Source organism: Anastrepha ludens, chromosome 2 (genome assembly GCF_028408465.1).
Source record: "Anastrepha ludens isolate Willacy chromosome 2, idAnaLude1.1, whole genome shotgun sequence".
Classification (NCBI taxonomy): Eukaryota; Metazoa; Arthropoda; class Insecta; order Diptera; family Tephritidae; genus Anastrepha; species Anastrepha ludens.
The window spans coordinates 130289674-130303235 of record NC_071498.1 but is presented as its reverse complement, the minus strand read 5'-3'; the positions used below and the strand labels follow the sequence as shown (position 1 = coordinate 130303235).

Sequence of the window (13562 nt, the reverse complement as noted above, 5' to 3'; positions counted from 1 at the left end):
TCGAACATGTTAGTGCAAACTAGCATTGCGTCCAGTCTTCCTCGTTCTTCTCTTTAAAAGTTTCATTATTTTCAATCACATTTTTCGGCAATGTTGCTATCGAAAATTCTCCAAATCCGCTTAAATTATATGAATGGAGTGTAGTTGTTAATTCGCATTGGTTGCACTTGATTCCTGAGATAATTTCAAATTAAGTCGTTAATCTCGATTAAATCTTTGTTACTGGTCTAGTGCCATCACCTTTAATGAATGCGCCTTGAAAAAATTGATAGCGAAAATTCGGTCCCAATGAAAGTTATTTAAATGGATTTCTGAAAGAAAGTTTTTGTAAACAATTATTTAAATGGCATAATGAACATTCATAAAACACCAGGGCATTCCACCGTCTGTGAGATCACCAACTGTATTTCGACATGCCACTGTACTTGTCTGTACCGTTATTGTGGTAGCTCCTTATTTTTATTTCTCATTTATAATATTTTGAATTGAGTTGTATAATTTTTACTTCAAATCACGGGTTTGAAATTTCTTTTAATGCATTTTGTTTTCATTTATTAACTTAATATTCTTTTGATTTTTCAAGTGTTTTTATTTGGTATGAGTTAATTAATTTCGGCGAACAGTTTATTTTATTATTAATTTTTAACAGATGCAATCTTCTTATCGAGGAGCAACAACTGTGATTTTTGGCTGAAAGTAAGTTGAGTAATAATTGAAACTAAAGATTAATTAATAATTAAGAGAATTTTTTTCTCGGGACAACTTGTAAGTACAGCACTCAGACAACATTAAGTCCATTGTATTGTACTCGGGTTCCATTTTAAATTTTCTTTAAATCTAGTAGAGCAGATCTTGTGGTGCTAGGGTGGTCGCATCTTAACACAACAGTGCCAAAGACTACAAGCCTGATGCGAAGGCTGTTTGAGATACCTACCGTTTCCATGTGGATCGCCCACAGAAAGTGGCCCATCATTAGTTCAACCAGCTGTCTACAGTCCCTTCTGCTTAAGGGGTTATACGCAGTTATGACTTTCAAAAAAATAGATTTTTTATTGCATTTTTGTAATGTACATATATTCAAAAGTATACGCACGAAATTTGAAGTAGATCTAAGCAATACTTTCGGAGTTATACCTAAATATGTAGAGATGCCTCGGCACGTTTTAAGGTAGGTATTGAAACTTTAAACGTGTTTTTTTCAAAACGGCATTTTTCAAGTCGGTGTACACGATATCTCGAAAACGGTTGTTTGATCGGTCAACCGTTCTAACTCAATCTTTAAAGATACATTTTCTAGTAATTAATCGTTCCTTTTGTAAATCTGATACTTATTTTCCATTTTATAATCAATTTACTGCCAAATTTTAACGTAAAAATCTAAATAATTTCTTTTAAAAGCTGCCATTTTGTGAAAATTCACTATTTTGATTAGCCGAACGATTAATTACTAGATAATCTAATATATTATTGTAACAAAATTTGTTTGGTTTTTTGATTTCAGATAATCCAATCCTGAGTTACGATGTACACCGTAAATCGTCTTTTTTTAAAGGAGGTTCCAGAAATCGCCTGCAGCGCGCTCTATAATCAACATTTTCATAAATAAAAAATTTTGATACGTTCTTGAAGGATGCTTTTATAACCGCCAAAAAATTTCAAATTAAAATATTCTGAAGTTTCTTCAGGATAAATCCTTGACAACCCGTCTTTTATTTGCTTCATAACTGCGTATAACCCCTTAATGACCCGAGGATCTGCTACAGTCGGTCGAATATGACAGGTAACATCAGTTTTGTTCATCGACAGCCTCTCTCAGCCTGCCAAATTTACCTGTGGGTCGAAGTAACCCGTTTATTAACTGTATATTTGATGGCTGCAGAAGGGTCGGTTGTATGTTAGCGGAACGACCCGGCTAAGAACTGTCACTCCAGCAGCACTACCTGTACATGTATGAGGAATGTTTTTGCAGCTACAACAACAAATTTTTTTAAACTTTAGAAATATTTGTATACAAGAAAAAAACACACAACCGAAAACTACAATTTACAATTTTCCCAGCAAACAGAGCAAGCATTTTTCCTTCTCTGCCCCAATCTATTGAGGTATAAATAATGCAGTTATTATGAGCACATTTCACATTTAGTAAGCTGCTACAACAACAACAGCACATTTCACATAATGTTGGGTTGAATTTAAACAAAATAAATGTTATTTCACTGATTAAGAACGGAACTGCTTGCCCTCTACATCAGTTGCCGATTATGCGAAATAAAAAGGATTCTTCTTTATTCAATTACTAAAAAATATCTTTTTTTTTTTCTTCATTCATAAAAATAATTATTGCATTAACGGTTGAACTCACAAATCAAAATTAAAAACTTTATATAGGTATGAACATTTTACACACTAACTGTAAATAATTTACCCACAGCCGTCTTAAGCCTGCCATATCACGCCAAAGTCGCAATTGTAATTTGTTTCATATTATACAAAATTATAGTTTTTATTAAAATTTCGACTAATTTCTTAGGTGTTTATCATATTTTTCTAGTTTTTTTTTATATTCACGTTTTGTGGATTTTGTTTGTATGTACGAGTGTGAGTTTACGTGTGTAAGTATTTTATTGTGGACGTATGCCTTAGTGTACATTTCCACTAACTCGTTTGAGGCCTGGTGAAGCGGTGACGTTTTCTCTCCTCTACTTCCTTTTTAAGTGTTTTCATAATAGTAGTACATATTTACAAATCGTACAAGCTGTAAAATAGTGCGCCACAGAGGCAAAGCACGAATGCCTCCTTTTGAACAGAGGACGCGAATGATCAAATTCAACAATGTAATCTCGTGCGTAGAACGCTAATGCCACTGACCATTGCGGGACCAATTTCCAATTTGTTTGGCTGCATAGCGTTGTGTAGTACGTCTTTTCTCCTTGCTGCTCTCATTTGTCGAGCTTTTTGCTCTTTCTTCCATAACCTTCCTCCTCGATCCCGCCGGGAGTGTGTCTTTTTTATACAATATTTATATGTTTTTTGCTTTTTGTTTGGGTGCCTGCTTAACCACGAGCTAGAAAACTGACTTTTACCAAGCCTGTATAATATAATTTAAAGGTTTACATAAGAACCAAATGTATTGCATATGCTTTACATACATAAGTACACATTAATAGCTCAATAAACTTGCATTGTTGAGCGAATTCATGTCTTTTACTTGTTTTATGTTTTGCTTGACGCACACCCACCCGTTTTCACATGCAACCACATTCAACATTTCGTTTGGATTTTTTCTAATTTTCGTTTAATTTAGTGTTTTTTTACTATATCCCAAAACTTTATTCCTGTATCCCAATGTCTGCCGACAATCGAAATGTCTGTGTTGTGTTACTGGCAGCTGCTGTAGCTACCGCGGCAGCCGACGTCGTTGTAGCTGCAGTACTCGAAGCTGTATTGCTCGCCAGTCTGGGGGTTGAGCTGGCTGAGCTGGAGGTGTGCTCTTCGTCGCCTTCGTTCTATAAGTTACATTTTGTTGAATAAGACGACATTAAGTACATACAAAAATATACGAAATCATACATTGTATTGATGCACAATAGGCGCGGGACTATCTGCAGGCGTCTGCGCGTCGTTTTCTTCACTCTTGTCCGAGTACATCATGATTTCATGGCAGAGCGGACACCGATCTTGCACGTATAGCCATTTACGCAAACACACACCATGGAAATAGTGGCGGCAGCGTGTAATTTTGGCAGAATACATTTCCTGTGGGATGGTTGGAATGTTAGTATGCTTCCACTCTTTTTTACTCGGAATTATATTGCATTTAGCAACTGATTACCTGGTAACATATGGCGCAGACATCATCGAAAGCGTGCAATTGAGCTGGTGTCGCCTCGGGCAGTGCGGAGATCTTGTGTACGGCCGAACGTCGCTTCATGAACACGGACCAACCGGCACGAGCCTCACACCAAATATTGAAATAGGCATGGATGCACATCATGATGGCTCGTATAGCACCGCCTATAACATTTTCGGCTATCAAGTTATATGTATTTATTATATGGGAACATATCAACAAAATAAAAGAAATGAAACATAAACACACACCCACACAAACACACTTAAATGCTCATTTGAAACAAATTTAACAACATGAATGAGGTCTTATTTGAAAATTTAACCCTCCGATGGGCACCCGGGTCTGACCAGACTGGCTTTTTCGACTTGGAATGCGAATTTAACATATTTCTATTATAGCTCATGACTTAAGCGTGCGAGTAGCTTCCTAAAATTGTATTTTCTTTTGATTTATGGATATCAACTTTTAAAAAGGATCCTCGAAAATCGAAGAGAACGAAAAAGGATTTAAAAAGTTACACCTTCGCCTGGGCACCCGGGTCTGGATCCACTTCATCATCGTTATCTTTATCTGTACTTCCACGAGGAATATCAGTCTCAAAGGCCAAAGAAAGTCGGTTATAATAATCAACACTCAAATTTCTTCCACGCGATCTTAGTTATGCCATAATTTGTGTTACATGGTAAGTCCATTATAGGTAGATATGAATTATAATACTTTTTTAATGAAGTTATATTGGCGCGTACACCCTGTGTGATCAAGCTCCTTCTCTTATTTGCGACGTGCGTCTTGATGTTGTTCCACAAATGGTAAGACATACAGATTCAAATACTCCGACTCCGAATGGCAGATCTTTTTTATGAGGAGCTCTTTCATGGCAGAAATTCACTCGGACGTTTGCCATTGCCTGCCGAGGAGCGACCGCTATTACAAAAACTGTTTCTTCGTTTTTGAACCTACGTTCTCTCTGAATTCCGAATGGTCGTCACGCACCAACCCATTCGGCTACGGAGGCGAAGTTTTAATGAAGTTAGTTTTCATCATGTAAATATTAAATTTTTTAAATTTTTTCAGAATTGGGAAGGGCCTCTCCGAGCCGTTTGATACCAAACGAGGTTTCAGACAGGGTGACTCGCTGTCGTGTGACTTCTTAAATCTGATGTTGGAGAGCATCGTACGAGCCGCAGAACTTAATCGCTCAGGCACAATATTTTATAAGAGCGTACAATTGTTGGCGTATGCCGATGATATTGACATCATCGGCCTTAACAACCCCGCTGTTAGTTCTGCGTTCTCCAAACTGGACAAAGAGGCAAAGCGAATGGGTTTGGTGGTGAACGAGGACAAAACTACGTACCTCCTGTCTTCAAACAAACAGTCGGCGCACTCGCGTATCGGCACCCACGTCACTGTTGACAGTTATAATTTCGAGGTTGTAAAAAACTTCGTTTATTTAGGAACCAGCATTAACACCGATAACAATGCTAGCCTTGAAATGCAACGTAGAATCTCTGTTGCCAACATGTGCTACTTTGGACTAAGTAGGCAACTGAGTAGTAAAGTCCTCGCCGAGGAACAAAACTAACACTCTACAAGACTCTCATCATGCCGGTCCTAACATATGGCGCAGAAGCTTGGACGATGACAACATCCGATAAAGCGACGCTTCGAGTGTTCGAGAGAGAGATTCTGCGTAAGATTTTTGGACCTTTGCACGTTGGTAACGGCGAATATCGCAGACGATGGAACGATGAGCTGTATGAGCTTTACGACGACATAGACATAGCGCAGCGAATAAAGATCCAGCGGCTACGTTCGCTGGGTCATGTCGTCCGAATGGATACAAACGCTCCGGCTTTCCATTCGAAATGGTCACCATTTGCTTTACACAAACCTTCAAAGGATTAGTCGTTTCAGCTATTGCAGCACGCAGGGTTTCCATAGATATTGACGTCGCTCTCCATTGAATAGAGTACTGCTCAACTGCTTCACCACACCTTCTAAGACCTCCTGCTGGTACACCCCTTTTTGCCTTTACAAGGCACTCCCCACCAAACCATTACGGAGGCTGGGCGATGGCCATGCTGAACCCTTGGAACAACTTTTTGGCGCCTTTAGAAATTTTAGCATAGATTTTGACGTTTTGCTTATTAAAAAGTTCTTCAACAGTGAAAATTTTCTCGTCTGTCAAAAGAATATTTACATGGCCGTTAACCGCGTGCTACCGAAGCAGCTGCTTGGATCTGTCGCGTCTAATTTTCTGCAAGCGCGTTGTCAAAAGATGGCCAGTTAAGCGACGGAAGGCTTCCATGTGGAGATTATCTCTAATTAGTCTTGACATGGATCTGACCGATACATTAATTTCCCTGGACGTGATTTTCTGCTTTCTAAGGGGATTTCAGCGAATTCTTTGTCGAATGGCTTTTATGACTGCACTGGTTCGAAAAACGCGAGGACGACCACTTCTTTTTCTGACTGTCACTTCAGACGTTTGAAAAAACGATTGATCGTGCCGCACTCAAAAATTCTCGAAATATTAAATGCAAGCAATTCGTAAATCTCACTTGCACTTTTACCACACTTTTGCAAAGCAATCAATGCAATGCGATTTTCCTTAGCTGCCCACTCCATCGTCAACAAGCGAATTTTGCCAGGAAACTGGGCATAATTTTTGCGGGCGCAATGCATACGAACAAAAGCATAAATAAGGGAATTTTGTTTGTATATTTTTTCCCGCCGTCTATATTGCAAGATTTGTCACAGAATTAATGGTAAGTTTAAGTACATAGTCAGACACGAGTGCCCAACCGAAAGTTTTAAAAAAGTATGCAAAAATTAAAAACACAAGGAAAGTGAGCATTGGACTGCTTGCAAGATTGAAAACTACACACACACACTCACCACGAAAAACTAAAAATATCACAGCCTATTATACGGCGGCCTTTCGACTATCGCCGCAACAAATCTGGCTGCAGCTTTACCCTCAAGCCACAACAAAAGAAAATAATGACACAAATCTTTTTTTGCGATATCATTTCGAAACAACTTACCAGACTCAAAAATTAAAATCCAAGCACCGTTAAAGAAAAGCAATATACCAAAGCAAAACTCAACCGAATTACCAAAGGCCCGTACATAGTACAAATAATCATCCAGTTTCTCCCAGAAAGTTTGTCGCCCTGCATCGAGCAAAAATAGAGTGTACGTGGCCAGCGAAACAAGTACCTGGGAGGAATAGAAATTTCCGCATTAAAAGCGTTAAGCCAAATTATTAAATTATACTACGCATACCTTTACGACCACTTCAACGGAGAAGGCCGTAACTGCGAGTAACCAGGTAGACGGCGAATGCCGTGTCCAGAGTGCGGCGAGCAAGCAAATCGGCGTAATGACCAGGAAGGCGCACACGGTGAGCGCACGCACATGACGCTTTCGTGAGGGATTGCGTGCGGCACTCAATGACAGCAATATAGGCGATACAATATTGTGTAAGAAATGTAGTAATGCAGTTATCAATAAGCATAAATTGCGACACAAGCGCACGAAGCGCTTATCGGGTGCCAATGATGTGAGTCCTGTCTGCAGCGCTAGTATGTAGAAGAGTACAGCGGAAACAGTGCCCAGTGACTTTTCTTCGTCGTTGTCGAACGTGAGTAGGTACCATTGAAATGCGCGTCCAATATAGTGGCAAATCACCGAGATAATCGAAGTCATGCCCAACACAGCGGTGAGTGTTTCACAACCATCGACCAACAATTTTTGCACGGTGGGAAAGAAACTCAATGCCGTGTTGCTATCGGACAACACAATTGAAATGAATTCCTGTCCGATTCTGTGGAGACATTAATTATATGTACATTTTTGTTGTGACTCACATTGCCCACTTTCCACATTGCACTGCTGCACTTACCTGATAGTCCAGAACACACGCAGCACACTCGGCACATTCAGCCTTTGCCATTCATTTTCAATCAATGCGGATAAGCCAAAATTCGATACAAAATTCATTGCATACTGGTAACCATTGTAAACCGTCTTGGCCGCGTCTATAGCACTGCTCAGCATTGTAATTTTGGTTAGTATCAGCGGCACAGCGCCGGCCAGCACAGGCAAATCCTTGACAATGCGCGGCGGCAGGGGCAACATTGCCAACAAGATGGGACTGGCAAACACGACTGGCATAATTTTTTGTATGGCTGAATAACGTGGACCTAAATGCACGTACGCGAACAGCATACCCATGAACCATTGAGCTACCAGATGTGGAACGAGTGACATCGCAACACCACTTGTGTCCAGCAACCGTGTTGTGTTAAACGAAAGCAAATCCCCCAATATACATGGCGATTTCTCCATAACGGCCAATGCAGATACGTTCGACCAATACGACAGAAAGGTTAGGCCCAACGAAATCACAAACATGTAGACCATCACCAGATGTCGAGTCCATAACATAAATATGCAAGCAGCACTTAGGAATACTGCAAAGAAAGTGAATTGATAGTTGAGTAAAATATTGAAATTCAAAATTGGTGTGCTATGTATTTCTGTCCGATAACTATGCCTACAAATTATGAAATCTATGATTACGGAGTGCAACAAATTTTCAAATATTCGCATAACCAATGCATTTGATACAGCAATCCTAAATTTTAGCTCAATTACGTTTGGGCAGAAGGCCAAATTACAAGCAAATAACATACAAAATAGCCTACAAAATTTCTATTTTTTATATGAGACTAGTTTCTCCCCGAGTAGCTATTTTTATAAGCTTAACTCAATTAAAAATAAATAAATAATTGGAGGGTACACTTCTGTTAGGGGTTTGGCCGAGCTCCATCTCCTATTTGTGGCGGGCGTCTTGTTGTTGTTCCACAAATGGAGGCACTTAAAGTTTTAAGCCGACTCCGAACGGCAAATGTTTTTTATGAGGACCTTTTTCATAGCAGAAATACACTCGGAGGCCAATGCCTGGCGACTGCTATTAGAAAAAAAACTTGTTCTATCATTTTGCTGTTTCATACACGGAGATTCGAACCTACGCACTCCCGAATGGTAGACACGCATCAACTCAATCGACTACGACAGTCGGTTCTGTGTTACCGGAAAGGCCCGGATTTATATCACTCCAGCACCATTCCCGTACTTCTACGGCGAATGTTTATGTTGCTACAACAACAATAACTACTGCGACCGCAGTCGTTCCCTCGACAGTCGGTTCTACGTAATTGGAACCACCCAGATTTATATCCGGCCAAGCACTGCCACTTCAGCAGCATTCCTCGTATATGCACGGGGAATGTTTATGCTGCTACAACAACAACAACAACTGCAGCCGCCTCAATTAAGTTTAATACTTTGGAATTCGTTCGTAGACAATGGACCTGAAAGTGTTAATCACATTTTATTCAAAACTGTCTTTTTACTTTCGTATATTGTTTTTACAGTTTAAGATTCAAGTTTTCATTTAAATATAGGTTGAATCTCTGGCTTCAATAGTAGAGGCAAAAACACAAAAAAATCACGCTTTCATGGGTTATTATCTCCGATTTTTCATGCCAGGCACGTGTCCAACGCAACCAATGCACATCGGAAACCAGTTTCATATAAAAAAAATGTAGACCAGTGTAATTGAATAATTGCTAACAAACTACGAAAAAACAGGTATAAACAAATATTTCAAGAATTAAGGATGTTTTGTGTCCCATTGGTCAAAAATGTCTACTTCGATTCTATCTGGCTTACAATTCGTATGTGGAAACATAATTCAATTAACATGCGCACCTTTGCTATTTATTTTAAGTGGAATGACTGCATTATTTACTTTATGAAATATTTAAATGCTTGCCAAAAAAACGGCTAAAATAATATGACAGGCAAATCTGCGTTCAAATGTCTACCTTTAGTAAATAACTTGCAAGCACAATTAAACTCAAATTCGCTAAGTACATAACTGTTTTATTTAGAGGTCGTTCGATAAACTTTATGCTTAATTATTACGTATATATATATTCATAATGCACTGCGGTAGCTTTATTCGCTAGCACTTTATTGCTCTACTTTTACCCACTCAAGGTTTTTAGTGAATTTTCATCATAATTTTTCGTTTTCTTGATTGCTTAAAGTGTTAATCGCACACTAACTAGCATTTAACAACAAAAACAAAAACCAAACACGAAATGAAATCGCTGAGTCATGACGAGTGAGCAGTTTGAAGCGCGGGGAGCATTTTCAAATGATTACAAGAAGTATAAGTATAAAGTTTATGACAATATCTACTGTTTTTGATTTTGGTACAACGTGGTCGAAAGTAATTATACTCCATATTCGCCTGCTTGGAACCCAGTTGTATGTCATAAAACGACATTTCGCTTATTTTACTTCAACCTACTACCGTAATAATTTATTATCACATGAAACAACGATTAAAAAAGAAATAGTACTAATTGCAATTATTTTTGCTCTTACTTACCCATTAAGCAGATAACAAATTTGACCGAAGTTATTGACAGCACATCGGAGAGAAATGTGTCCTGCGCCAAATCGTTCATCATGAGGCCAAAAGAGCTGCTGAGCACACCACTTGAAGCGGCTGTAGCCGATGCATTGACTATGGCACGCTCCAGTACACTATCACCGCCTGAACTTTCTCCGCTTGTGTTATTTGCAAGGCTGGCATGGTTGATATCAGGAAAACTAGATGCTGAATCGCTTGGGACATTGGCTGCGTCACTATGTGTTCGGTTTTCATTGAATTCGTCAATATGTAGTCCCTGATCGGTGGCTGTGGGATAGAAACGCGTTGGTAGTCCCATACTGATTTTGAGTACCTCATCAATGACCAAGATGGGCGGCACGCGCATCATTACATCCACTAAACCGAGGACTTTGGTGCGCACAGACATATTTAGGGGGTCTATATAAATATTTAAGTAACTGATGGTTGTAGATTCTTTTGGTTAGTTTATAAATAACGTTTTGTAGATATTACCATCCGAAGAACCGATCGTCGTGGGGGCAACAGTTAAGGGGTCAGTGACCAATGACGTGCACCTGACGCTTTGAACTACAGTTGTTTTATGTTTAACAACAAACTTTCGAATGGGCAAACGCTGTTGACTTGTGCTCCATTAAAATTTCATATTAATTGCATATTCACCTTGTTGTTGAGATGCTCCTACTTAGGGTGTTCTACAAATTTCGATGCGTTTTACAAATTTGCAAACGATTCTCGTGGCCTTATCGCAGCCGTAGGTGTGTTTGTGCCTACACCTTCGCCCCTGTTATTAATTTATTCAAGCACTGATTGTGGACGATGAAGTATTGCACCTATTTCGTTCTACCAGTCGGGTTCCACGTCACTTCAACACTTTTTGAATCTTCAGATTCTTGCAGATACAGATTATAGCCCGTTTATTTACAATTATTTACTCGCAAAATTCGAGTAATGACCAAAAGTCCTGCAAGTGTTTTTATTTCCGAACTTTGCTTTGCTCTTTGACGTAGTGAATTATTAACGCTTCTTCTTTCCATTCGTGTCGTGAATTGACTTTTGTAAAATGTTTTTTTCTTCCCTTTGTTGCTACAATTCAAAGTATCTATCTCGTTCTGTCATACGTGTATGAATCGAAATGAAAGAGCTTTATTTGTTTTGGTTTACAAAGAACTGTCACTTTGGCGAAAATTTGGCAATTTTTCAGAGCTACCGTCTTAATGAAAAAAACTACATTATTTTGCATAGAAAATTCAAGTAAAAACTCATATGTGTATTAATACATTGCACTAACAACATCGTTTAGCAACCTTCGTTGCAGGGTGAGTGGAGTTTTTATTCTAATTATGCTGACTTAAATAAAAAATAATACTACATGTGAACGCCATAGTTCAGGGATTAACACATAGATGGCGCAAGGGCAATTTAAATACATGTTATTGTGAATGACAGTGGACTTGCACAGCAAGTTATTTTTGAAGTGAAATTTTCTGACCGGTTGATAATATTTCCGGTGCCGTTATATTGGTGAAACGCTCAAAACTATGGAGTTAGACAAAATGTTAAATATGTGCTCGATCGTACCAACAGTATTAACTTTCATGTATGGGCAACCAATAATTAGTAAGTCTGCAAAACTTAAATTAACCAGACGGTTTTATTTATTTCTATAGCACTTGCACTTGGTGTACATACATAAACTCTACACCTATTGTTTGTAAAAGTGTACATTTCCAGATAATCATAATAGGAGATGCTAACATTTGTTCGCTAAATTTCGCCCATGAAGTTCACATATAATTATAATTAATGCAAATAAGTAATCTGCCTGGAATGCGGCTCGGTGGAGCTTGGCGTTATGATCTATTTTTATTATTGTTGTTGTTCTTGTATTAGTATACACATTCCCTATACATGTACGGAAAATGCTGCTTGAGCTGCTTATAAATCCGGTCGTTCCGTTAATGTAGAATCGACTGACGTGGGAACGCGTGGACGCGTTCTGGTCTGAAGTTTTATCCGCTGCGTCACACTAATGACTATTGGCCATATTTAACCGGCTGATCGCTTTGAATGCTACAGACATCGTTTTCTTTGTTTTTGACCTATAGATATGCTATTGACGAGCGACTAGGGCTAGTTCGAGGCACGTAATAAAAGCGGCGATATTGCAGCACTTATCAATGTTTGCAGCCCTATTGCAAATAACATAAGCTGATACTCTTGTGATGTTCGAAAATAATAAAGTTTCGATATTGACGATAATTCATTCCTGAAAATGCCAAGAAAAGAGGTAATCGTGTAAAATTCTTATAGGTTAGGATGTACATATTTTAAATGTAAGTAGGAATGAAGGAAAACTTAACCTAAAATACATTTCTGGAACTCTATTTTCGGTATAGCCACCAGAGCCGCCTTCGATTTTTCCTTTCGGCTTTTAGAAGGCGTGGTTTTTTGACTTGATCAAAAAACAAAAAAAAAAATAAAAAAAAAAAAATCACAGGGAGTCATATCAAGTGAATTCGATGGCCGTTTCGTTCTTGGTAAAAAATTTCCCGATAATGAAGACACCATTAAAACTAAAAATAGTGTTTCGAAATGTTTAGAGAAAATTAATTCAATTTTTGTCAGGATGGCTCTTTACTTGCTGCTGACCAAAATTACTTGAAAAAGGAAATGAAAATGAAATTTTTAAAAGATGAAGCAAGAAATGGGCTATTCAATTTCCAGAGCGCCGATTGAAAATAACTCTGAGAGAAATAGTAAAATCATTACGGTGATTAATAGAAGGTGAATTCACTCCAAATGCTCTGTTATTTTAAAGAAAAAGAGGTTGTCTGTAAAGGCGTTTTACTGACGATAGTTTAACGTGACAACGTCATAAGAAAATACTGATGTAATGGTTACAATTTTCAAAACAAAATTTTATTTTATTTGTTTGATAGATATTTTGTATTCCATTGTATTTTTGGAATCGCAATGGAATAGGTCAAGTTACATTTACACAAACGTGAAAAATTACATTTATCAAATTCATGAAAGATATGTTCAATTTCGATTGTGCGTCAGGCGTTAATAAGTCAACAACACTAAGAGGCAACATCATCGATTTGCCTTTTTCAAGACACTTTACACTCGAAACACTCCCTTTCATTTCCTATTTTTCCTATCATCTCCTATTCTCAACAGAGAAATGGTTTACCATGCATGCACACA

At 38.4% G+C, this 13562-nt stretch overlaps 1 protein-coding gene across 5 annotated transcripts; it reads right to left on the bottom strand.

The window, feature by feature from the left end:
- Nucleotides 1-2717: 2717 nt before the first annotated feature.
- Nucleotides 2718-11445, bottom strand: LOC128855321 (protein TRC8 homolog). 5 transcript variants are annotated; one of them, XR_008453710.1, is made up of 9 exons: nt 10845-11445; nt 10326-10769; nt 7764-8334; nt 7145-7685; nt 6904-7078; nt 3833-4029; nt 3571-3756; nt 3150-3506; nt 2718-3088 (listed from the first exon to the last, which is right to left on the bottom strand). XR_008453710.1 is itself a non-coding variant. In XM_054090128.1 (9 exons), exons 3-9 carry the CDS (start codon nt 10756-10758, stop codon nt 3330-3332), a joined length of 2280 nt encoding a protein of 759 aa, XP_053946103.1. In that variant the 5' UTR covers nt 10759-10769; nt 10845-10947; nt 11013-11445; the 3' UTR covers nt 2718-3329. The 5 variants fall into 5 exon arrangements, 4 of the variants coding, with proteins under 4 accessions (XP_053946103.1, XP_053946102.1, XP_053946104.1 ...); XM_054090128.1 differs by having other exon boundaries at nt 2718-3506; nt 10845-10947; nt 11013-11445; XM_054090127.1 differs by having other exon boundaries at nt 2718-3506.
- Nucleotides 11446-13562: the final 2117 nt, after the last annotated feature.

Bases quoted from the DNA above. Each gene is read 5' to 3' on its own strand.
- LOC128855321 (XM_054090127.1), bottom strand. From the start codon at position 10,758: ATGTCTGTGCGCACCAAAGTCCTCGGTTTAGTGGATGTAATGATGCGC. The intron at 7,686-7,763 runs GTAAGTGCAGCA...ATGTCTCCACAG, and splicing joins CGTGTGTTCTGGACTATCAG to AATCGGACAGGAATTCATTT. The intron at 4,030-6,903 runs GTAAGTTGTTTC...ATAACTTGATAG, and splicing joins GATTTTAATTTTTGAGTCTG to CCGAAAATGTTATAGGCGGT.